The sequence below is a fragment of the Cupressus sempervirens genome, chromosome 9, assembly GCF_028749045.1.
Source record: "Cupressus sempervirens isolate cs-2001-9-10 chromosome 9, ASM2874904v1, whole genome shotgun sequence".
Classification (NCBI taxonomy): Eukaryota; Viridiplantae; Streptophyta; class Pinopsida; order Cupressales; family Cupressaceae; genus Cupressus; species Cupressus sempervirens.
The window spans coordinates 412949450-412975228 of record NC_143126.1 but is presented as its reverse complement, the minus strand read 5'-3'; the positions used below and the strand labels follow the sequence as shown (position 1 = coordinate 412975228).

Genomic DNA, 25779 nt, shown 5'->3' with positions numbered 1-25779 from the left:
TACTTCAGCTAGCCTACAATTTACATTTTAGTACATAATGATAACATAGTTACGTATGTGATGGATTTTACGTTTCATGTTTATGTATGTTAAGTTTTAACTTCTATTTGATGATGTTATAGTGTGTTTAAGTTATATTCAATAAAAGGTGCATGAAATAAGTCTTAAATTGTTAAAATCTCTACATTTATAGGGTTTTTTCAAATTTGCCGATTCACCCCCGATTCGCAATTCGATTCGGCCGTGCCAATTCCGACACGATTTTGATTCTCGTTACTTTGGAACAACCTAAGGCAATAAAAGAGTTATTGATAGAATTTGAAGACATCGTCTCAAATAATGTACTTGATGGATTACCTCCTATTAGGAGTATCAATCATCATATGGATCTAGTTCTGGGAGCAAGTTTTCTAAACAAAGCACCACACCAAATGGCACCTACAGAGAATGAGGAATTGAATAGGCAAGCACAAGAGTTGTTGAGGAAAGGTCTAATTACAGAAAGTTCGAGTCCTTGTGCAATACTTGCAGTATTGGTACCTAAGAAGAATGGCGAATGGCGAATGTCTACTAATTCCACAACTTTTAACAAGATCATAGTAAGATATAGATTTCCATTACCTAAAATGGATGACATAATGAATTGTTTGAGTGGAGCAAAGTAATTAATTAAGATTGATTTGAAGAGTGGTTATCATTAGATGAGAATTACAGAAGATGACGAATTGAAGACTGCATTTAAGGCTAATGAAGGTTTGTATGAATGGTTGGTTATACCTTTTGGTTTAACTAATGCACCTAGTACTTTCATGAAGTTAATGAATGAAGTGTTGAAGAAATTCTTGGGTAAATTTGTGATTGTGTTAATGGATGATATCTTGATCTTCAATAAGAGTAAGTGAGTACATGTGTTGCATCTCAAGCAAGTATTGTAGAGATTGAATGAAGAAAAGATGTTGATCATTATCAAGAAATGTTATTTCATGAAAGAAGAGATGTTATATCTTGGATTTGTGATTTCAGCTGAAGGTTTGAAGATGGATACTAAAAAAAAACAATTTTGGAATGGCTTGCACCGAAGAGGGTTGGGGAAGCCAGATGTAATGTCCCCAAACTTTTAGACCCTCGGTGGAGTTCTTAGCCTTTCATTCTCCGAAGGCTAAGTGGAGAGATCAGGAAAAATAAATTAAATTAAAGTCAATACATAAATAAATAAATCTAAAGGTGACTTTATATTTAATTAATTTAATTTTCTAAAAGCACAACTAATTATTGTATTGGAAAGGGGGAAGCTTTTAGAGAGTGCAATTAAATAATATTTTATTTCTTTCTAGAAGGGTGAAGGAAAAGAATAAATAGAGGCGAGAGCTTCATTGTTAGGGTGTGGTGAAAATAGAATGGCACTATCTAAAGGATTGTACAGCATACGAAGACATTCGCAGCCAACACAAAGAAACGATAAAAGTGAAAAACATAAAAGACCTTTTCGAAGAACAAAGACTCCTCAAGGGGGCCATTTTACTTATGCAGATTCACAACAAAAGAGACAAGCTAGAGAAATCGCATCAGATTGACTAGGAGTTCTATACGGGTCCCTTAGGCTTATGGCCTCGTGGACGTCATTAAAAAATCTTTCATTTCATTTCATTTATTTGATTTCTTCGAGCTCTGAGTAAGGATTTCAACATTTGCCACTGGAGAACGGAGTTCATTTGTGTGCCTCCATTTAAGCTGGTGAAATCCCCAGTGAATTTGGTATTTGGAGGACATCATATAGGTGTTCTATTCGAGCATATTGGTGAAAGATCTTCCAAAGGGTTGCAGCTATTGGAGAAGACAAATCAGTCTTTTCATTGTGCAGAACTTGTGGCCTAGGGCCAGATAGTGGAGTACAATTGGAGGAATAAGTTGGATATTGTTACAGTGACTCGCTACATGTAAAATCCAGATTTCTTGAGCGATTTCTAGGTTCCTATCCATTTCATTTTGCATTGCATGGAGGATAGATTTGAATATCTTAGGGCATGTTCAAGAATCTAGAAATCATTTGTAATCTGATTTATATCAGAGTTTTACATCAGTGTAACATCCAATTTTTCCAGGGTCTAATTTAACATTCAACATACTCAAGGAATATAGTTACTATTTCATTTCATAGGAAAGCGGTTATATCATTCTTGTTCATGTGAATAAGATTTACCATTAAAATCCGTTAAACAAAATTTCTTAACTAAATACTTGAAGAACCATCAAATTAAGTTACTACAGAAATTAAAAACCACATACCTCGGAAAACTGAGTTCGAAACAACTAGGGATGCTTCTGCAACCACCCAAGTTTGTCCACAAATACACTATAACAATTTCATATGACAACTATCATCTAATAACCGCTATCAAATTAAATACTTTAAATTAGAGCATCACATACCATTGTATCAATTAGGGCATTGTTTACCATTGGTTCATTTAGGGCTTTTGATACCACTATCTCACTTAGGGCTTCCAATACCACGGATTCATTTAGGGCTTCCACGACCACGGATTCAATTTAGGGCTTCCAATACCACGGATTCAACTAGGGCTTCCAATACCACGGATGATTTAGAGTTCCAGTCATCTCTCAAATCATTTAAGGCTTCAGATTCATTTTCCTCTGATTACTTAACTATGACAGTATCTCAGGATCAAAAAGTATACTTATATTTATTATTCATATACATATCAAAGTAAAATGATGATAACAATGAAATACTTCAATATAATCCTACCTCTTCATAATTAAAATGATATTACCTGTTTCTGATAAACAATCGATTGCTTGGCTTATCTATGTCTGACGCATATCCGACATCTTGAGAGAGGTGAAGCATTGTTAGGGGCTTAACGACCCAACCTCGGACCATCATATGTCCCCACACGATCTCTATCGAGAAAGGCCCTCCCTATCCGGAATTGGCAGGTAACATCTTATCATCACAAGGCATCATGATAAATAACACGCCATACGACTTGGCAGCAGGAGATCACCATAACAGAAATATGCATGAGCTATTAATTAATTCATATTAAATGATAAATATTGAAATGTCATAACTGTTACTGGTTCATATTATTGATGATTCCTTTCTCACACCTCAGCACCCATCTTCTTGGCTACACAGCCGAGTGAGTCTCAGGTGTTCAAAACAGACGGCTCTGTCAATTATTTGAGAGGATTACATGCATCCAGCATCTCACAATCTGTGATTACTTAATTATGATCTTTAGATATTTCAAAATTGTTTGTGTAATTTAACATCCATCGATATATTGATTATGGTTTCACACTAAGTTTTTCTGTACTTTCACTTGCCATGATCAAGGCAAAATTAGGAAGAGAAACAAATCTATAGTATTAACATTACATCAATGCAAGTGATAAATGTACTTACATACTATGATTAATGGCTGGGTCAACATATACTTTGTTATGTAAAGAGCTCTTTAATGTTCAATTAATACCCAAATGTAACCTTGGCCTGAATTTTCTTTTGTTGAAGTCTGTGATTCTATCAAAGTGAATATGCTGCCAAGACTGGATTAGATTTAGCAGTTCCAGATAATGAAGTCAGTTCAGACCGTTGAAATCTATGACTCCCGTCTGATTGGTTTTCATTTAAGTACTTTGTCTTTGTAATTTTTTTCCAAATGAAAATAGTTTAATCAAACTTCAGATTTCTTCACAACCGGTGGTTGACATTTCATCGAATACTTGAAGCACAATTTTCTGTTATTTCTATATACGATGTATTTGGTTTTATTTTGAATTTTGAAATATGTATATACATGCAAACTTAAAAGAAACAAAGCCAGACTGATAATGATAAGCAACAGATGTATAACAATTTTATTTATCGACTTTGTATTTGTTGCCACTAAATGTTGAGGAAAGTAGTGCATCTTTTTTTAATTAAAGGATTGCACCTGTTCAAAATCTTGAGCCAGTATCACAAGAAGTGCAGAATTCTGCCCAACTGGATCTCTTCACTCCACATGCAGCTACAGCAATCTTCCCAATTCACTCCAGCACATCCCAACTTGAACGCAGGGCCTCCTACTTTGATCACAAGGGTCAAAAACTCATACGCAGGGTTCATGGACAATTCACAGTCTTCTTTAAATGAAACACATGCCCTCCAAAGTCATTCGTGTGCCACCAAAAGAAATGAACACAGGTATGAATAAACCCAGAACGTTGGTACAGATGAAAATGCAGCATGACCCTCTGTCACCGTGGTCTGAGACAGCCTCTCTGCTTAGGTGATTCTGCCTTCAAAGCTTGAAGTTCCACAGTGGATAGCTTTGGTACGGATCGATGCAAATTAAAAATAAAAATAAGGACAAGACAGGGTTCAGACGGCTCAAAATACTGATCAAGGAATTCGGAAATCTAGTCAAAAGTGTTTGAAAGATTATCGAATAGCAAGCAAGGATGGATGTCCATATACGTTTAAAGGTTTCATATAAATATATTAAATGTTCTTACGACTTCCATCAGTTAAAAGAAAACCCCTATGAAAACCCAAGATGACCATTCGGATTCCAAATATTAACTTGACTATAAAGAAAGAAAAGAATAGAAGAAAAGATAAGAAATTGGAAAGAATTGGAAGATTAAAATTCTAAGATTATAATAAATTAATAATACAATTATTATAATTCAAACATTATTATAATGTACAACTATTAAATCATTAAATAATAATGAGGCCACATCATTTGATTATATTTAAATGAATATTTATAAACAATTATTAAAAATACTACGACAAAAGATAATTTAAAATCTTTCAAGATACGTTTTATAAATAATTTAATTATTTTAATTAAAATATTTATTAAACAACTCAATTATTATAATTAAACTATTTATTAAAATAACTCATGCGATTCCACAGATGTATTCTGTTCCAAGTCGCTAGGTCCTCTATCTGTCTGCCCAGTGATGGTGACGCCCTGCCTAATTCTTTTCTGACAATGCTTCCACCCCTTCAGCATGCTCCCTGCAAGAATTTTCTCCATAATTAAATTATAAATTATATAATCATAAATAATCATAACAGTTAACCTTTCCTCCTAATTTCATGAATTTGCGATTAACGATCAACTAACATGTCATCTACAATTGAAATCATAACGACCAACTAACTTACCATTTCGCCAAATTATATCAAACTAGGTCAAAATTTGGGATGTAACAATCAAAATTTGTTGTCCTAATATTTTATTCGTGTAGATGCATATTTTCTCATTTGTAACTAGTGTTATATGTTTCGAATGTTAATGTTTGTAGCCTTTACAACAAAGATCAACAATAAATAATTAAATATGCAAAAGTAAGCCAAGAGTGGCTACATATTAAATGGCAATATAATAATAATAATATAAAATATTTTATTTTATTATATGATAATTAAATTAAGTGGGAAAGCTTAATTGGTCCCATTTGAAGTGTCATGTCTTTTGGAAGATGCACCTCTTCATCTCATATATATATTATATGTGTTGGGCAGTGAATAAGGAACACGTCAAAAACATAATGTGCTAATTATTCACCACTATGGCAATATACCTCTTCTCTACCCCAAAGATGAAAACTTAACATGGTATCAAAGCCTAGTTCCTTCTATAAAGCCCAAAAAGCTTGAAAGTAGATCCTAGACCAAGATCATAAAGGTGTAACTTAGACAAACTACAAACATTCAAAGACCTCGTGAGCATTATACAAAGACCCTTAAGTAAACATATCTAGAGATTAAGTCTCGGGAATTGCATGGAGGGCAGAGGCATGACAATGGAAAATACGTGTTGACACTCCTAGTTGAATTGATATATACCCTATTCAATTTTATGTACCCTTAGGATGAGAAGTTGATAGCGGAGATAAATATAAACAAGTAATAAAAGAGAGATTGGTCAAGTTACATATGGCAGATCAGAAACGGCAGAAAAATATCTATCGCCTACACTCAAGGAGAACTGTGATATTGCCTGGAAGAATATGATATGTCAACGCACCATAATTATTGTTGCAGGTTAATATATCCAAATTAGACACCACTACTATATGGTTATTGGAAATAATACAAGTCAAGACATTTAAATTATTGGGCACACACCTAGGTGGAATGATTACAGAACTTTGAAATCAAACGGATGACAAGTATCGAATGCAGAAATATTAATCAGAAAAGACGGTTGTAGCAAGTATTATGGGAGATAGAAAGAAACAATGTGATATATTGTTTTTGTCTCATTCTAACAGCGTCGAGATGAGATTAAATATTCATTTGATGGAATAGATAAATTTGTCTTCTAATTTGAAACGATCCAAGATGGGTTTTTTTTATGAACATTCCATGGGTCATGTCATTTGTGGGACCCAAGTCACATATTTATTTGCACCTAAAATGTAAATAAGGGCATTGGATTATGTTTGAGGAGTCAAATATTGATTTAAATCATAGAAGCCGAATGGTGTATCCAAGTCATAAAGGTCCTGCCCCACTAGTCAAAGTTGTGTCAGAAGGAAAAGGAAGATTGATATCAAAGTGCATAGAGGAAGCCGCCAAATGTCAAAGGGAATCATTTCCAAGTGCATTCTAAACATAACAGAATATTTTTCTGTTTAGGGTTGAATGTCAATAAGGATATTACATTATATTCATTTATGAGTATGAGTTAAAGAATTAAAACTAGTTAAACCATTAAATCTGAGATAAATCTGGAGCAAATGACATAAACTAAAAATTCTCATGGTTTGATAATGACTCGTAACCCCTTGAGAAGTTATCCATAAACTTTGGCTAGATAAAATGAGGGAACCTTTCAGTGTACACATTGAGAGGGAGTTCTACCAAAAGTAGTTAAACCTAAACTTCAGAGGGAGCTTATATATGGGCCTACTTTCATCTAGTTTTGCATTATAAACTCTTCCTTTGGGGATTTATATGTATAAGCATTTCTTTTATATATATTTTTATGGGCTATGTATTTAGCCAAGACTATATTTAGCCTAGACTACATTATTAGTTTCGTTTGTTATGATCATTGGCTATGTTATAGCAAAGGCTAACCTCTTTTATATAGTTGAAGTCTATAATTGAGATATTTGGATATCTTGCATGATCATTTCTTTGATATATGAATATAGCGTAGACTATATTGTTTGTATGCATACGTGGCTAAATTCATCTACGTGATTATATTTTTTTATGATTTGTGGATAGTGACAATCTACGGTTTGAGTCTTCCCGACGGAAGGGTGAGTACTTGGTGGACTTAATGTCTAGATACTAGTACTCGGAGCAATTGGTGAATATAATGTATTTGATATTCGAATACTAGTGCAGGAGTCATCATGGATTTGATGTTGGATTTAGTACTTGGTGGACTTAATGTCTAGATACTAGTACGGGTAACAACATGGATTTGATGTCGGATTTAGTACTTGGTGGACTTAATGTCCGGATACCAATATGGGTGACATCATGGATTTGATGTCAAATTTAGTACTTGGTGGACTTAATGTTCGAATACCAGTATGTGTGACATCAAGGATTTGATGTCAATTGAGTCCTTGTGACTCATGGATCTTGGATCCACAAGTTGAGTACATTGTGACATCATGGACTTGATGTCGGGAAGCCACCACTCAGAGCATTTAGTGAATATCATGGACTTGATATTCGGCCAATGCTTTTGATATCATGGATTTGATATCGGTTGAGTCAGTTAAACTCAAGAGACTAATACTTAAGAGCATATGATGATGACTTTGAGACCCTTTGAGATCTGTATGCGTTTTACATCATGAGATGATGTATGGGATATATAATAGATTTGAGATCTATTGAAGTTATGTTTTTGGTACCTCTACCAATTGTAAAGATAGAGAAGTTGGGGTCTTTTATAGACTTGAGATCTATTGGTTGATCTTCTTCTGAAAATCCAAGGAGGGGTGTTAATGTTTGTGGCCTTTATGACAAAGATCAACAATAAATAATTAAATATGCAAAAGTAAGCCAAGAGTGGCTACATATTTAATAGCAATATAATAATAATATGAAATATATTATTTTATTATATGATAATTAAATTAAGTGAGAAAGCTTAATTGGTCCCATTTGAAGTGTCATGTCTTTTGGAAGATGCACCTCTTCATCTCATATATATATAATGTGTGTTGGGTGGTGAATAAGGAACACACCAAAAACATAATGTGCAAGTAATTATTCACCACTATGCACTATGGCAATATACCTCTTCTCTGCCCCAAAGATGAAAACCTAACATCAGAAAAATACAAAAACAATTGCATCTTCATTGTTAGATGTTTTGGAGTTCTTTGCAAGCATATTTATTAAAAGTTTGGCATTTAGAAAGAAGTAAGAATTTAGATCTGCAATATATCCCTTGTGTGCAAAGTGTTTGATGAAATTCTTAGGTTAAGAAATCAGAATTGCAAGGGATATTACACCAAATCATTTCATGGATTAGCTAGTTTTTATCAGAAGTTTATTAGGAAGTTTAGTTTGGTTTGTAATCCTATGACAAAAACTATGAGAGGTGATTGAAAGGATTTCAAATGGACACATGGAGCAAACTGGAGTTTTGAGCTACAACTAGTGTTGGCTTTATCAGATTTCAACAAAGTCTTTTAAGTGCACTATGATGCAATGTGGGAATGCAATTGGAGCTTTGTTAAGTCAAGAAGGTAGACCTGTTGCCCTTTATAGTGAAAAGTCGAACAATGTTAGGAGGAAATATTTGGTCTATGATCAAGAGTTCTATGCCATAATTCAAGCTTGGAAGAAGTAGAGACATTACCTATTGCTAAGGAGTTTGTGTAGTATTTGTGTAGTCAAGGAAAATTAAATCAGAGACACGTGAGAAGGGTTGAGTTCTTGCGAAGTTATACTTTTGTGTTAAAGCATAGGAGTGGACAGTCAAATTGAATAGCTGATGCATTGAGTAATAGAAGGAATTTGTTAACAGAAATGAGAAAGGAAGTGCTTGGTTTTGATGAATTAATGACCTTCTATGAGACATATCCTAATTTTGTTGAAGCATGGAAGGCTTTTAAGGAACCTGTAATAGCTGACCGAAGCAAGTGGTTGGAATATTTCCTTTAAGATGAAATGTTGTTCAAGGGCATTATGTTATGCATACCTAGAGGACCAATGAGGGACAATCTGATTAAGGAGAAACAAAGTGGAAGACTTGTAGGAAACTTTGGCATTGAAAAGATAGTAAGTTAGGTGAGTGAGAAATATTATTGGCCATGGATTTTAAAGGATGTCATAACATTTGTTCAGAGTTGTAGAATTTGTCAAGTTGCTAAGGGTAGTTTAGTTGGAATGTGGATTTGTATACACCATTGTATGTACCTGGTAAACCTTGGGAGGATATTAGCATGGATTTTGTTTTGAGATTACTGAAGACACAGAGAAGTAATGATTCCATATTTGTGGTGGTGGATAGCTTTTCTAAAATGTCACATTTCATTCCTTGTAAGAAGACATCGGATGTTGTACATGCAACTGACTTATTCTTTAAGGAGATTGTAAGATACCATGGATTAGTAATTGGAATGTGGGTTTGTATAGACCATTGTATGTACCTGGTAAACCTTAGGAGGATATTAACACGTATTTTCTTGATTACCGAAGACACAAAGAAGTAATGATTCCATATTGGTGGCGATGGATAGCTTTTCTAAAATGTCACATTTTATTCCTTCTAAGAAGACATTGGATGCAATACATGCAACTGACTTATTCTTTAAGGAGATTGTAAGATACCATGGATTACCAAGGAGTATAGTTTCAGACAAGGATTGCAAGTTTGTAGGGTATTTCTGCAAAACACTTTGGAGGAAATTGAATACTAATTTGAAGTTTAGTTCTACTTCTCGTCCACAAATCAATGGACAAAGAGAGGTTGTAAACAAAAGTTTAAGAGCTATGTTGAGGAGATTTGTTGGAAATAAGCCTGGTAATTGGGATTTGGTATTTGCAGTAGAGTTTGCATATAACAGTTAGGTAAACAGAAGCACGAGAAAGCTACCATTCGGAGTATTTACTAACGTAAGTCCTAAGGGAGTTTTGGAGTTAAGAGATCACAAGAGGACAAGAAGAGTGTTGAAGCAAAGGATTTTGTGAACTTCATAGTCATTCCATGAGGAGTCAAGCATCATTTGGAAAATATGAATCAGAAGTCTAAATAGAAGGTTGATTAAACTAGAAGGCATAAAAAATTCTTAGTAGGAGATGAGGTTATGGTTCATTTCAAGAAAAGAATATTTCCGATTGGGACTTATAACAAATTGAAGACAAAAAAGTTTGGACCTTGTAAGATCTTGAAGAGATTTGATTCCAAAAGCTTAGGAAGTATAGTTACCTAAAGATATGGATATCTCATCTATATTAAACATTGCAGATTTTTATGAGTATCATGAAGCCAATGGGAATTCGGATGATGATTCATATTTGAAGCAGCAGTATCCTAAGAAGCTATTGGACAAGATATAGAAAGTATTGAACAGCAGAGATGAAAGAAGTCCAAGAGGTAAAGAGTATTTGATCAAGTAGAAGGACAGACCAAGAGAAGATTCTTCAAGGATTTCTCAAGGTGAATTGGATCATTTTGATTCTTCTCAGGCATCAACATGAGAGACTCACTTTCTTATCAACTCCAAGTGTCTAATGCAGGAGTATCTTGGGTTCAAAGCAATCTTGCATCAACCAACAGCATTATGTTTCCAGTTTTACCAATTTTGCTAGTTTGTACAGTCTAGAAGATCAATCCAATGGTTCTGCATATGGTAGAGTTGGCCATTGCAATGATTGGAGTATATCCAGGACCTATCTTAGATAATGTTCCTAGGTTCGCAGCTTATTTGGATTGGTGTTGCTCTACTTATAAATTGTTCTCTCTTGGATAGCATGTTCTTACCTATTTATGGACCTGATCTTGGAATTTGGATTTGCGATGGAGATCTATGGCTTGCAATCTTTGGTGGCACTTCTAGCTGTGTTCTTGGATTGTGTGAGGACCTAAATATAGAACTACAAACTTTCAAACGATTTGTCTCGAGTTTCTTATGATTTGAGACTATACCTATTTGTTCTAATACGTTTCCTACTGTTGGGGAATGTTTCTAATCTTGAGGCCAACATGTGTGTCGTGATGCCTATATATTGTAATGTATCTCTTGAGGGGAGTTCATTAGATCAAGGGATAAGTATCTTTAGAATTGGATCTAAGGTCTCTAACCGGAATTGTAATCAAGCAGGCTTGTTGTAGCTTGGAATGTAAGAGGGCATGTGTGATGCCAACTGAATGTAATTGATTTCCCATTGAATATAGGCGGATATGGTATATTTCTCCCTCTTCCATGTTCTTGTTTCCATTGTGTTTACTCTTGCTGCATGCTTGAACGAATCTCATTGAGTTCCCTCCATCCGTGCCTGCATCAAACTCCTCATATGCCTTATCTAATATATGATTGTTGGGATGGTTGATACGTTTCTACTTCGCTAGTTCCTCCTGCACCCATGTATATTGTGCAACAGAAATGGCAATAGACTTCAAGAGTTGCATTAATGAATTCTACTACAAGCACAAGTGAACTCAATATTCTATCATGTCCCCTTCCCTGGAGTGACCACTAGAGCATACGCTTAGCCTATTATTGCATCTCGATGGGCTAAGGTTGTTAAGCAAGGGATGGTGTGGAGCCTAAACATAAATGTTTTTGATTAAGAAAAATAGGCTGAATCCCTTTACAAATCATAACATTTTCAACTTAGCCCGAACAAAAGATACAACTGAACAAAGGTGAAACAGTTCACCTACCAAAATTAGGCGTCCAGGGTGGCCTCACAGATATCACATTACACTTCTGCCACCAAAACAGGTTTTGAAACAGGTGCCTAAAACCCCATGGTTACAAAAGAAAGTCCTTAAGTCCTAAACCATGTCAAACTGCAAAGAAACAACGGCCAAAAAGGCCAAGAGAGCCAAACAAGAAGGGACAGCCTCAAAAGGACAGGCGAGCAACAAGTTTAGAAAAAACAAGCCTCAAGATTTACCTTTCGGTCCTGTCTTTTGGGAACGTAAAGACATATCAAATGAAGGAGTAGAGGGAGTAGAGGGCTTGAATTTTTTTCCTTTAATTGTTGTCCGTCTATCCTCCACCTTCCTAGCAGCCTTCTACCATGCAGGGTCATCAACTCTGCAACCAACCCCCAATACCCTCGCAGCAGGAGAAGAAACTACTCCACCACACAATTTCTAGACCACAGCAGAAGAAGGGACAGCAGGACTGTCCTGAGACAGAGCTGCAAGAAGGGCAGCAAACGAATCAACAGTTACAGTAGCCAAAGAAGGGACTACTGCAACATTCTTGGTCACTGCCAAAGGGACATCATTTGAAACATCAGAGACAACAATAGAATCCTTCACCAAAGAAATATCTTCTTGAGAAGAAGCATCCAAACCATCCCCAATAGTGGAAACTTTCTGAACCATGTAGTGATCATCTGGAACCCCCAACCACCAAATAAGTGATTTCCTGATTTAGCCTTTTCAGAGGAGCATCTCATAGCAAGATGGCTGATCTTATGGCATTTCCTGCATCTGAAAGGAATACCCTCATAATCAAGAAGTTGAATCCACGAGCCATTTGGAAAGGTCAACTTAATCATTTCAAGAAGCCCCTTGGAGACATCTATCTCCACAAGAATGCGAGCATACGTCATCCGAAACACACTGGAAGATGCGGCATCAACCATCAAGAAGACACCAAGGGCCTCCCCCACGATCTCTAGGACAGAATCTAGCCATAAGTGTAGGGGAAGATTCAGCAGCCTAACCCAAAGAGGAATCTTATTAAAGGATTCAGTCGACAGGTTAAAATCCATATACCAAGGTTTAGCTATCAAGGGGAACCTCTCCTCCCAGGAGAAACCACGACACAGGATGGCCTTTCTATCTTTAGCAATAGCAAATTTCACAATAAAAAAACCCATTGCCACAGGGTATATTTGAACTAAATCTGAAATGATAGACTCCCAATATTTGGATATCCAAGCATGCAGATCCAACAAAGAGGGCCAAAATCCCCTAAAACGAAAAAATAGCAGTTGTGGCAGAGAAGTCCTCTACATATGTGGAAATCTCATCAACTATTTCAAACTCTAGATGAATCAGAATCAGGTTACTTATAGCAACAGGCACAGCATCTTGGGGCCCCAACTTCACAACTTGACCCCTAATACCTGCCTCATAGGCACCCACATCAGCATACAATATAGCCGATCTTCCCACAACCCCCGAGGCAAAGCAGCATGAGCCTCCCTAGCAGAAGCCACTGAAGCAGAACCCACACCCCGATCCACAACAAAGGGACCGACCACCCCCTTGGCACGAACAACCCCATTGTTCGCCAAAGAATGGGTGAGAGAAGCCGCAGTTTCAAACCCTACAAAAACACAGGCAAAGATGGGAGCGAGAGCGAAAGGAGCGGGACACAACATTGAGTAGTGTCAGAATCCTAGAATGTTGACAAAAACATAAATGTTATTACTTTAATGCTCCTTATTTTAAGCGTCAACTTTATTAAGTTTACCATTACAGACAGTTCTATTATTGGATTCCTCTTGATGGAAGTCTTATGTAGCGCTCTAATTTGAAGCATCTTTAGTGATTCATAGTCCAAGTTTGGCTGCATTGTTATCTTCCTTGAGCGATTGCATAACGGTCAAGGTTGTAATGCCCCTACTTGTCAGGTATTCAAGAGGGAGGTCATGTGGATCTAGTCATTCGAATGTTGAAGAAACTTTTCAAAAACTTTGATTCAAGTTGTCTTTGCGACCATATCCACCTTAAGACGCAAACCATAAGGTCTCAGATTTTGTAATGTTCCCTTTTGGAACATTAGAAAATATTTAAGTATTATTACATGCAATATTAAATTGACCTTGAGACTTAGGCTCAAAATATTAAAAAGGTTGATTTAATGTTATATTAAGGACAAAGGGGCAAGGAGGAACAAGACGAAATGCTTTAGAGAAGTTGAAGAGCCACCAGGGAATAAGACGAAACCAGAGAGGAGCCGAAGAGTCTTGGTTTGTGATTTAAAAGAAGGAAGTGGCTCATTGTTGGATATGCTTGATTTTGCTATTCAGTTCAGTTCTCTCTCTTGGAGAGTTTCGGAAAGCTTCAGCTTTCAGCCCGTGTGAGGACGTAGCCCCTCGTGCAAGCACGCAGTGGACGCAAACCCATTTGCCCGTGGAGATATCATCACAGGTGTCTCATTGAGCTTACAGGTTCTTTTCCTCTCATTCCAATCCGACTGTGGAATTCTGTATTTAGGATTGGTTTTCTATGTATTGGTTATTGTATTGCCGTTGAATAATACAATAACGTTTAGTTGCCGGGTGTTATATTGCGTATGTAAAAGGCAATATCATTGTTTAGGAATTTATAAGAGTTTCTGGTTTTATCATACAATTTGTACTTCATGGTTGTATGTTGATATTCTGAATGTTATTGTGAAATAACGGTTGTTTTCATCTGGAGAAACTTCTAGTTTAATTCTAGCATTGTGTTCCATCTTTGCTTTCATCCGAATCTGATTGTTATACTTGAGGAAAGTGATTTGATTGGAATTTCTATTGGTTTCTTTGAATGTGCCAGAAATTATCTGCAAGGTTCATATCTGAGTGTATTGTTTAAAGGTAATACCAGTAAATATCCTGTTCGGGATAGTTACAGTGGTATCAAAGCCGGCTTTTCTGCCAGCCTTTGAGGTTTTACAAAATATAAAGGGGGAAAACTGCTTTGGTCAGGGACAACTATTGGGTTATTCAGTTTGCTTGCAGGAATACATGTACTGTCAGTAAAATTTCAAAGTCCTTTCTAGCACCTTCGGTAGTTAGAAAAAGATTTCTTTCATCTTGTAGATTTTTCATACTCTTGTCCGGGAACTGGAAGCTTGATTTCCGCAACATTCGATTGTCAGTAGTGATAAACTTGCAGGCCCCTAAATCAAATGGTCTATAGTGTTTACCTGAGCAGCATTGAGGAATAAGTAAAATAAATTTCATTGGGAGGAAATAGCTGCTAATAATCCTAGAAATTATTCGCGCTGGGAGTATTGGCTTGTTCCATAAAACAAGTCACTACTTGTCATGACACCAGATGAGAGCGGACATTAGAATTTCAAGAAACCGACTCCTTGTTTGGAATGTCCGAGAATGACAACAGTTTAAAGTGAAGCATCAGGGTTTAATAGTGAAATCTCAATCTTATATTCAGTTGGGACGTTTTCTCCTCATATATATATATATATATATATATATATATATATATATATATATATATATATATATATATATATATATATATGTATGTATATTACAGATAGTGTCCAGCCGTAGGAAGTGTTTCAGTGGAAAATCTCGACGCTAGGCTTGATACAGCAAATTCATTAGTTTGTATTGATATTTAAGTTTGGACGACCACGGCCATAGCAGACAGTTCGAGTCACGTCAAGTAACAACTTCAATACCGGGCGTCATCACTACAGTCTGAGGTAGTTCGAGTGAAGGAACAACCACATGTTTGGGATTAGCAGGTTTTCAACACGGCATCCGACTAGTTTAAGAAGGTCTTTCAGTTAGTCGGATTTAGAATTCTGCTGTTGAATATTAGTCAAGATTATTACAGTGTCTCCGGCTTGAATCTCCAATCCCGTGGACCATACAGTCTTCTCGTGCATTCTCTTTGAAGGAAGTGGGAAATTGCATACAGGTTCGACGCACTGCAGGGACAAAAATAATAATACATCATCAGTAAGATTTAGCAACCGAAGTATGTGAAGACGAAAAATTGAGCCAAGTTGTCGATTTGCTGGAAGGAGTTGGTTATGTCATAGACGTGATGGGAACTCCAAGCGTTTTTTGGTAACGCTTCTTCCGTGAATTATTTCCGCCAAGGAAGACGACGGGAGTCATATATCAGCACCAGGATTATTAACCGACAACTGTTGCCGTAGTGTTGGAAGGAAAGTCTTACAGGTGTTGTTGCGTTTCAAAAAGCATTGGTGAAATATTAATCAATTGTGACACATTCCGCTAGATTGCCTTTAAGCCAAAAATGATATCATTGTCAAGGTGTCAGGGAGAAACGTGGCATGAAATGGTTTCTTATTTGCACTTAAGAGCATCCACTTACAACTCCCATTTGCCGTTATTTCAGATACTTTAATAAACTCTGTCAGAATACGCCAGCGGTGCTTCAGTTGGTAACCGAACCTTAGAGGAAATAAGACACAGGTGGAAGCTATGTTAAATGGCAGTTGAATTGGCCAGATTTCCTGCAAACATTCTGTAACTCTGGCAACCGCAGTTGGCAGGAGGAAGACAGAACCAGTAATGAGTGCCGCAGACACACGGGAGTTTTTAACAGTACTGTTGATGGCACTTGTCAGAAACTTATGCGAAGGGTGGATCAGGGTAGGAAAAAACAACAGTCTCCCTGTTTAGCATGTGTTACATCTGTAGTTTCCCTCAAAAATTGGTGTTCATGTGTTTTATTGAGGAATAAACGGAAGAGATCGGCAATCTCAAATTGGAAGGGAAGGGCCCTGCATCATTTTACGAATACCTATATGCTGGAAGTGTGTGCAATTTTTTTGGAAATTGTGGTTGATGCAGTTGTTCAATACGGGAATTTCCAGATTTTAGCGTCAGCATTGTCTTGTATGTTGTAGGGAGTTTTGAATCCCTTTCGTATTATTTTTCTGGGAATTATCGGCAGAAGTACTATCATACAGTGGAGTGCCTTTTTACAATACGATTTGCAGGCAGAAAGTTGTGACCGGAGAGGCATTCAAATACAGTCTAGCAGTGATTTTGATTATCCATTCTTGCCCTTTTTCAGGTGCCAACCAACTTCATAGCTACCTGACAGTCAGAATAGGCCAGGAAGAAAACGTGGGTGTTGGATTTGTTTTCTTTTGCTTGGTCATTATATACATTTTTCACCAAACGTGTTGGCTTTTGAAGTTGCAGCGTAAATTGACTGCATTAATGATATCAGATCATACAGATTCCATCAGTTTCAAATGTTCAAATAGAGCCAGTTGTTGTGCAAATTAACAGATTGGATCTAGTGTTTGCAGAGAAGAGAACGTGTGAGACCATATCAAATATTGCATAAACAGTTCCAGTGGGCAGCAGTGTTGGAGAAGGTAAGAGTCCTTAAGAAGAGTGGCATAGTGGATCCTGTTAGGACTTATAATGGCTCTCAAAGCTGAGTTTTTCAGAGTTTTCTGTGGATGCTTCTTTATCTAATTAGCCAGTATTTTGCTATGGAGCTTTCTTTTAATTATGAAGGAAGTAATTTTATTGGAAGTGTTTTCTATGGCATGATGGTGTCTTCGGATGCATTCAAATTTGCACTTTGAGCAGGAACTGAAGTGTTCTGAATATGAAACATTTCAACTAGAGGCTAGTGTGGTGAACCCTGATCCAGCTGTTATATGAACATATGAAAATGATTTTTTGAGCTGATCTGCTGGAAAGAATTTGGTACTGCATTCACAGATTTATGTATTTTGGAGGCTCATTCTGTCATGGTACTGAATCTCTATTCTAGTTTAGAAAGTTGTTAAAGACAAGCATTTTTATTTTTTCCGAGTACAACAGTTCCAGATCTTTACTGCTGATCAGAATTAGCTGAGTTTTATACGGTGGTTCAAGATGGGTCTAGTGGGGCTGTGAACTGTTTGACCAAATTCCTCTCATACTAAACATTCAACATTCTGATTACAGAATTTAAGCTCAGTTTATTACAGTGAGCTAGACATTGAATTAGTTAGTTAACCATGTTTACTTCAAGTACCCAAAAGCAATGGGACCAGAATATGGGGAAGCTTAAACAAAGTTTGAAAAGGTTGGATGAAAATCAGAAAAAGATGAATGCATTGATTTCAGACCCTGCAAAACTAGATAAAGTGGCACGATGTATGGTTTCCATGATTAAGAGGACTACATCGCAGAACAAAGAGAAAGAGGAACAAGAGGCCTCTATAGTATCTAGAAGCATCTATGATGAATTCCCAGCAGTTAGTGACCATGATACAGCTGACCTTATAGAGGGCAAAAATCAGACCTTAGAAAACAAATCAGAAAATTCATTTGATGACAATGAATCCCAAGATCATGATGTGGATGGACACGCAGTCACCCTGGAAGTGGAAGTGCGTGAAGATATTGTTTTATCAGCAGCTTCTACCCTGCCGGATGAGCCATCCTATGAGGTGCATAGCAATAGAACCCTAGATATTGAGGTGTGCCTAGATGATAGCATACACGATGCTGCTGATCATATGGAGAGTGACTTTGATTCAGCCTCATATCACAGCACGGATGACAAATGGGAAGATTTGTGCGGATATGTTTCGTCTCAAGGGATCATCATTTAGCAAGCCAATTGAAGGTTAATGACAAGATGGTTGCCACAACCGTTAAGCATTTTGATGTTGCTTGTCAAATGTTGGCCACCTGTGGTTGGAGTACTCCTTTGACAGATGAGTATGGTGATAGTGTTTTTTTCCTTGCAGAGATACATGCACTCCGAGAAGCAATTGGAATGATGAAACAAAATTACCTAGAACTACTTGCAGATAGAGATTTTCTTCTCGAGTGGGATTGCATTTGTTATGATGCATTGCAGGGAAACGAGGAGAAGGTTGATAAGTTCACTCATGAGCTTGAAGTGACTATGGACTCTTTGCAGAGTGCTCAATTGGCCCTTCAAGTGTCACAATTTCAGATTGAGAAGCTTACAGAGGAGTTGAGTTTGGCACAATCTCCACCAGCTGCAAATATAGTACAGTTACATACAGAGGCAGTTGATGAGGATCTTATATCCACGGGTTGTAGTGGGGATGTGGTTACATCTATCATAGATATGGTTACAGAGATTTCAGCTAGGATGAGTACCTTGATGGAGAACAGTAGAGAACCACTGGTTGTATTGAGTTCTCCCGAGGTTAGTGTCGTGACAGTTGATACAGGACAGTTTACTGGTAGCTCTTGTGTCACAATGGTGGATTCTCCTGAGAATTGTGTGGTAGTGCACGACACTACTTCGTCATCCACACAAGGCATTTGCAGAGTGTCATCCGGATGGGAGTATAGCTCTCATGTTGATTTGTTTCCATCTCCTGGAAGCAAATCTATCACTTCAGTCCATGCAGCTGATTTTGGATGCCGGCTTGTCGATTTTCAGACTCAGAGGGATCAGTTGTTTGATTCAAGTGCTTTTAGTGATGAGCCATTGACAGAGGTTGGAGCATTTTACCGCAAATACACAATGGGGAATGCTCATCATTTTTCTTTTGACCCACACACGAAAGACTTAATGATGCATCGGTGTGGATTAGTTCCAAAATTATACCATCTGTTGTGGGATGGGTATTCACCATCTTTGGAAGATGGGATTAGCAGCTGCAAGCATCCGACTTAGTTGTTTGTGGGGAATTACTTGCAGGGGAAACTGGCAGTTATACATCATGCTGATATGTATCCAACATGGTTTGCTACTTCTATGTCACAAAGTTCTCTTATGGATACATGGTTACAGGATGACTATGGTGACAGTTGGCATGATGGTTTGGTTAGTTATCAAATCCATGGGAGTTTAGCGGAAGCTGTAGAGAGATGTTGTGTTATAGACGCTACTAGGTATTTTTACCTCTATATGGCAAATGAATGTGAGGTTCGATTGTTTTGGGATTCAGGTGGCGACAGGTTTGACACAATGTATTGGTTGATCGGGGATCCAGGTGTTGGCTGGTTGTATCTTTGGTTGGATGAGGATTTTATTGTGGTCATGGTGTTGATCAATGATGAGCAGTTTACAGGTGCAGGTGCTGAGTTTTTTCAGAGAGTTATATGGGATCCAGGGATTCGGTTGAGAGATAGATTGCAGAGAGACATCTGACTTCGCAATTTGGCCAACATTGTTTTCAGTTTGGATTACAGGGCTGCCTGCAGACTCGTATGGGATCCTAGTATGAATTGCATGAGGGCAAGCAATTTTAAGGAGGGGAGATTTGTAATGTTCCCTTTTGGAACATTAGAAAATATTGAAGTATTATTACATGCAATATTAAATTGACCTTGAGACTTAGGCTCAAAATATTAAAAAGGTCGATTTAATGTTATATTAAAGACAAAGGGGCAAGGAGGAACAAGACGAAATGCTTTAGGGAAGTTGAAGAGCCACCAGGGAATAAGACGAAACCAGAGAGGAGCCGAAGAGTCTTGGTTTGTGTTTTAAAAGGAGGAAGTGGCTCATTGTTGGATATGCTTGATTTTGCTATTCAGTTCAATTTTCTCCCTTGGAGAGTTTCGGAAAGCTTCAGCTTTCAGCCCGTGTGAGGACGTAGCCCCTCGTGTAGGCAGGCAGTGGACGCAAACCCATTTGCCCGTAGAGATATCATCACAAGTGTCTCATTGAGCTTACAGGTTCTTTTCCTCTCATTCCAATCCGACTGTGGAATTCTGTATTTAGGATTGGTTTTCTATGTATTGGTTATTGTATTGCCATTGAATAATACAATAACGTTTAGTTGCCGGGTGTTATATTGCGGATGTAAAAGGCAATATCATTGTTTAGGAATTTATAAGAGTTTCTGGTTTTATCATACAGTTTGTACTTCATGGTTGCATGTTGATTTTCTGAATGTTATTGTGAAATAACGGTTGTTTTCATCTGGAGAAACTTCTGGTTTAATTCTAGCATTGTGTTCCATCTTTGCTTTCATTCGAATCTGATTGTTATACTTGAGGAAAGTGATTTGATTGGAATTTCTATTGGTTTCTTTGAATGTGCCGGAAATTATCTACAAGGTTCATATCTGAGTGTATTGTTTAAAGGTAATACCAGTAAATATCCTGTTCGGGATAGTTACAGATTTGGACGAAACCCCAATCTAGTTGAGTGAGTTCATCCAGGATCAAACTCGAGCTAAAGATGGAGAATTTTGGTTTTCATTGTTTTTTGTATGGAAGGGGATTATAGTATTTTAGCATTCTGATTATTTTATGGCGGTTGTCGACCCAATTTGGAGCCAGCAATGTATTATTCCTACAAAAGGAATATTGACATTAACATTATCAGATTTCCTCAATCCGTTAGTAAATGTGAGTATATTTCTGGATTCGATTGTGTGTGTTTTTAGCATCAACGTTATGGATCACACTCAGTGATCCATCATCAGGGAGAGAAAGTGCAAGAATAGAAAAAGAACGTATACTTTGGCACTCAGCGATCCATCATCTGGAAGAGTGAGTGCAAGAATAGAAAAAGAACATAATAGTAAATATTGACATGCTAAGCCAGTGACGTTCCAACATATACTTTGGCACCATCTTTGCAAACAATCTCCAACAACGTGGGTTTGGTATCAATTCGATCTCCCCTGTGAGTGCATTCATCCTACTGAGTATTATTGTGAGTTTTCCTATGGAGCCACGTATGTATTGAGGGTGCTATTGTTGGAAATATTCAAGACTAGCTAGGTTATTGAGAGGAGAAGGGTGAATTTGTAACCTCAAAACTTTAACAAATTCAGAATTTAATTGTATAACCCAATTACCATTCAATTCATCATAACAGATCTAACTTCATGCATGAGAAACTAAAAGCATAAAACATTTGTAACACATGAACACAATAATTTGGTGACCCAAAAACCTTCCAAATAGAAAGTAAAACTAGGATGATACCCACAAAACTTCAATACTGCAACATAAAGTTGGCCGATTAAAGCTTACATTGATCACTTCTAATAATCTGCCCTATTAGGAGCAATTAGGACTGCTAGGTACACCTTGTTAAAGGTTTTACAAACATACAATAAAGTATGCACTCGGTAAAGAGATTTAACAAAAGATTGTTAAGTCTACCTAGTTAAAGGATTTAGAGTTGATTCACCTATTAGGATGAAACAGTAGATCTTTGAATTACAATTGAATTGTTGATTGAGATCCCTTGAAGTACTGATCACCTTCATGTGATAGATATGACTCTACTGCTCCTGATATGGCCTTACAATACACTTACTCTGTTGTTGATTCACATTTGCATGCTTACATTCACATTACATTCTTATTACTACATATCATCATCATACTTGGAAATGATACAATACGTTACATATATATTAATCTCATTCACATAATAACAAAGTTGGCCATCATACAAGTTAACACCAATATTACAAAGTCGGCCCATAAGTAGATAGTCGGGTTCTGAAGACTGACTTGGTGAAGTTTTGATACTCAGCATCCACTGTCATTACTCGGCATCGTCATGCTCTTGCTAGAAGTAGAAGCTCGGTCCATACTAATCACTTCAACGTAGTCTCAAACTCAATATACACTGGTGCCTCAGTAGATATTGTGTAACTCGATATAAACTGAATTGCCTGTTTTCCACGACTGCACTCAGTAAACACTATTCTCCATATAGCTCAGTTAACACTGACTTCGCTTGACATAAACTACTAACTCAGTAGAAACTGCAAAGCTCGGTAACCACAGAACTACTCGGGTTGAACTGTTAGACTTCGCACTGTTTAAATTCACTTGGTAACCACTGTAATGCTCGGTATAAACTGTAGTGCTCGGTGGCTACTGAATTACATGGCAAACACTGTAAACTGCTCATTGAGCTCGGTAGCCATACAGAATCTGCATAAGTGTTGTCACTAATAACAAACTTGACTAAATGTCAACAGCTATTGGTGGTCACCACAAACAATTTATCATTCTTGGCTATGTCTGGAACTGTATGGGTCACAACAGTGGAAGTTTGCATGTTATTCATAGAAGCTCAATACATAAAGACCAAGTTTCTATCTGGTGCATGGTAAAGAACTGTTGTAGCAACATGCGGCATCATGTAGTTGGGCCTCGACGAGGAGAGTGCGGAGAGTTATCCCCAGCATTCAAGCACAAAAGTGGACTGATGTTCCATGATGAAATGGCTGGCTGGTGAATACCCGTAAGTGGAGATTTATGTCATGAATTCTCATATGATCGTTTTAAGGATTTCTGCAATCACTTTTGAATAAACCTTTTATGTGTATGACAAAGTAGTATTGTTTGATCTGCTAGTCCAAGGCTAATGACATTCTCATGAGTCCTTATTATTTATGGTGAAAACTTGTTGAGATTACCATTTTGTGAATATCATATTGTTATTTCTGACTTCCCTGTCAAGTATTTTGTACAGACATCGCCATCCATGTAATTCAAGGAAAAGGAAATCATAAAGACACATCCCTACTCAATTATAACCACAAGTAGTTTCCCCTTCATTCCCAGAAGAAGACCATGTCTTCCACTCACATCTATCGATGAAGAAAACATCTGTGCATTTCATTTTGAACAATGTAAATCAAAAGAAACTGATTTTAATACATGTTTTCAAGAGGTCAAGTATTAAAACAATATGTCACCCTCAACCATATACAACTGGTTAGGAGAATCAAACTAGAAATATTGTCTTTGTCTCATATGTGCAACCAAATCATTTGACGATGAAGTTCTCTACAATGTGGCACTTCTTGAACTATGGCAGTCTTTTTTGCCAACTTTATGCACGGAAACAATGTAGTGTAATTCTAATCGCATAGTGTAGGTATCGTCTCGGGTTACAAATCTTACAGAGTTCCAAAGATGTTTCCTTCTAGGAAATTATTTTTGATCACCGCAAAGAAGTTAGTACTTCTGATAAGCAACAGGATGTAAACTCCCTTCTACATGCCAAATTGAGAACAAGCAACAGAAGAAATTCAATAGCTGCGGGATGAGAACGAAATGGTTATAGAAGAACCTCAGGCTTGTCATTGGAGCCAATTAAAAAGATGCAAAAAATGCCTTTCCCGTTTCAGAGATGCCGTTTTTGACAATCCTGCACAATATCTTGCTAAAACTTTATCAAACTACAAAGTTACAAATGACTAGATCGTAGTAAACACGTGTATCATAATTAGCAAAAATAAGGGCCTTCCTGAAAAAAAATCAACAGAAGAAAATTCGATCTCGAGGAAAGAAAGCAACAATGTATCAAACCCAGTTGGACTAACATTGGAGGGAAGTTTCTGACCAAAATCAATAGAACAAGATTTAACCTCGAAAAAATAATCCACGATGTCTCGAGTTTTGCTTAATAGATCTTATATCCTCTACAATTCGGATGTTTGCATGGTGGCCTTAGAGACCTTTTAATCTGGTAAGCATTACCAAAAGGTTTTATTTCGTTTGTTCATTCTTTCGTTCAGACTACTCTCACAATCAACATTATTTCTTCGGTTCAGCAAGAGACAAAGGCGGATGAAAATAAGCTTCCAAAGAGAGCTATATTCTTGAGCTTTTCGTGAGGCTCTTGAAAGAAGTTGCATGGAAGCCAAATAAGCTTACAAAGAGAACTATATTCTTGAGCTTTCCGTCGGGCTCTTGAAAGAAGTTGCATGGAAGCCATACTCAGTTTAGATTTTCTGTAATAATTCTAACCCTGATCGGAGCACTCAAAAATTCACATTATCCAGTTGAGAGACAAAACTTTAAAGAAAATGCCCCTACCTTTCTTTTGAGAACCTGCGCGGCAAAGAGCTCGACTTCCAAATCCTGTGGGAAAGGCGAATTCGAAGCAAGAATAGTGGTAGCCACTTCCCACGCCACATCCGTCTGTTGGAATTCCACAAGCCATTGATTGGCAGCCACTCTATTGCCTGAATGTATATCATGATTCAACATTTTAACTGCTTGCGCCACCTGAATCTGCAGCTCCATTGTCATCATTCCTCCTTACAGAATTTAATTACAGTATCTTTTAAAATCTTCTTTGCTGCACAGACTTTGTGTTTTTGTTTTCACAGACGCGCCAAGCAAATCCTCACTTCGTTTCTCCAACATGACAATCAATACGAGAAATATACGGATCCGTAGCTGACATTCCCACAAACCCTTGCCCGGCGTGAAGAAAGGAAGAAAGGAATGAAACAAATTCTGTTCACCCTTCAACTTCGAAACCACTAGCAGTTTCTCGTCTTCCGAAACGAAGTGGTTTTGTTCAGCACTGACCGTCAACGTTACCCTTATCCGGATGGATCCTACGTGGTGTTTACGTGGCAGACACGGAGACAAATTGACAAGATAATTATTGAGTCAACGGGCATAATGGGGAGCACCATCAATAGCGCTGACTAGCTTCAAGCCTAGTGGGTCCCAGTGGCTTGTGTCTAGGGATAGATAGATAGATAGATAAAATTTTAACGTCCACGAGGCCAAAAATAGCCTATGGGACAGCAAGACAACTCAAGCAGACTTAAGTAGCGTTGTTCGCCTCTTGTGTAGACTAATGATGAGCCCCCCCAATTGCTCAATGTACTCTTCGTTGAACAGGTTATGCCAAGAACTGTCACATATAGTATCCGCAAACTTATCCCTGCTATCCTTGTAGGCCTCACATTCTAGAATAAAGTGTTGTTCAGTTTCCACTTTCCCAGAATTGCAAAATCTGCAAATTCTCTCTTCCCAAGCCTCCTTTGGCCTCTTCCAACGCCCGGTCTCACAACGAAGTTGGTGAGAGTTGGTTCTCAGCTGAGCAATAAGAATTTTAGCTCTCCAAGAAATGTTGGCTCCTATGT

At 37.4% G+C, this 25779-nt stretch overlaps 1 protein-coding gene across 2 annotated transcripts in view; it reads right to left on the bottom strand.

Moving 5' to 3' along the window:
- Window positions 1-25172, bottom strand: part of LOC149539057 (ARM repeat superfamily protein) — a 373217-nt gene extending 348045 nt beyond the window's left edge. The window contains exon 1 of one of the 2 annotated variants that reach the window (XM_089800403.1): window positions 24713-25172. In XM_089800403.1, the coding sequence (XP_089656529.1) occupies window positions 24713-24931 (219 nt within the window). In that variant the 5' untranslated portion in view covers window positions 24932-25172. The remainder of the gene's footprint in view (window positions 1-24712) is intronic. The other variant, XM_089800404.1, reaches the window with a different exon arrangement.
- Between the last annotated feature and the right edge of the window lie 607 nt (window positions 25173-25779).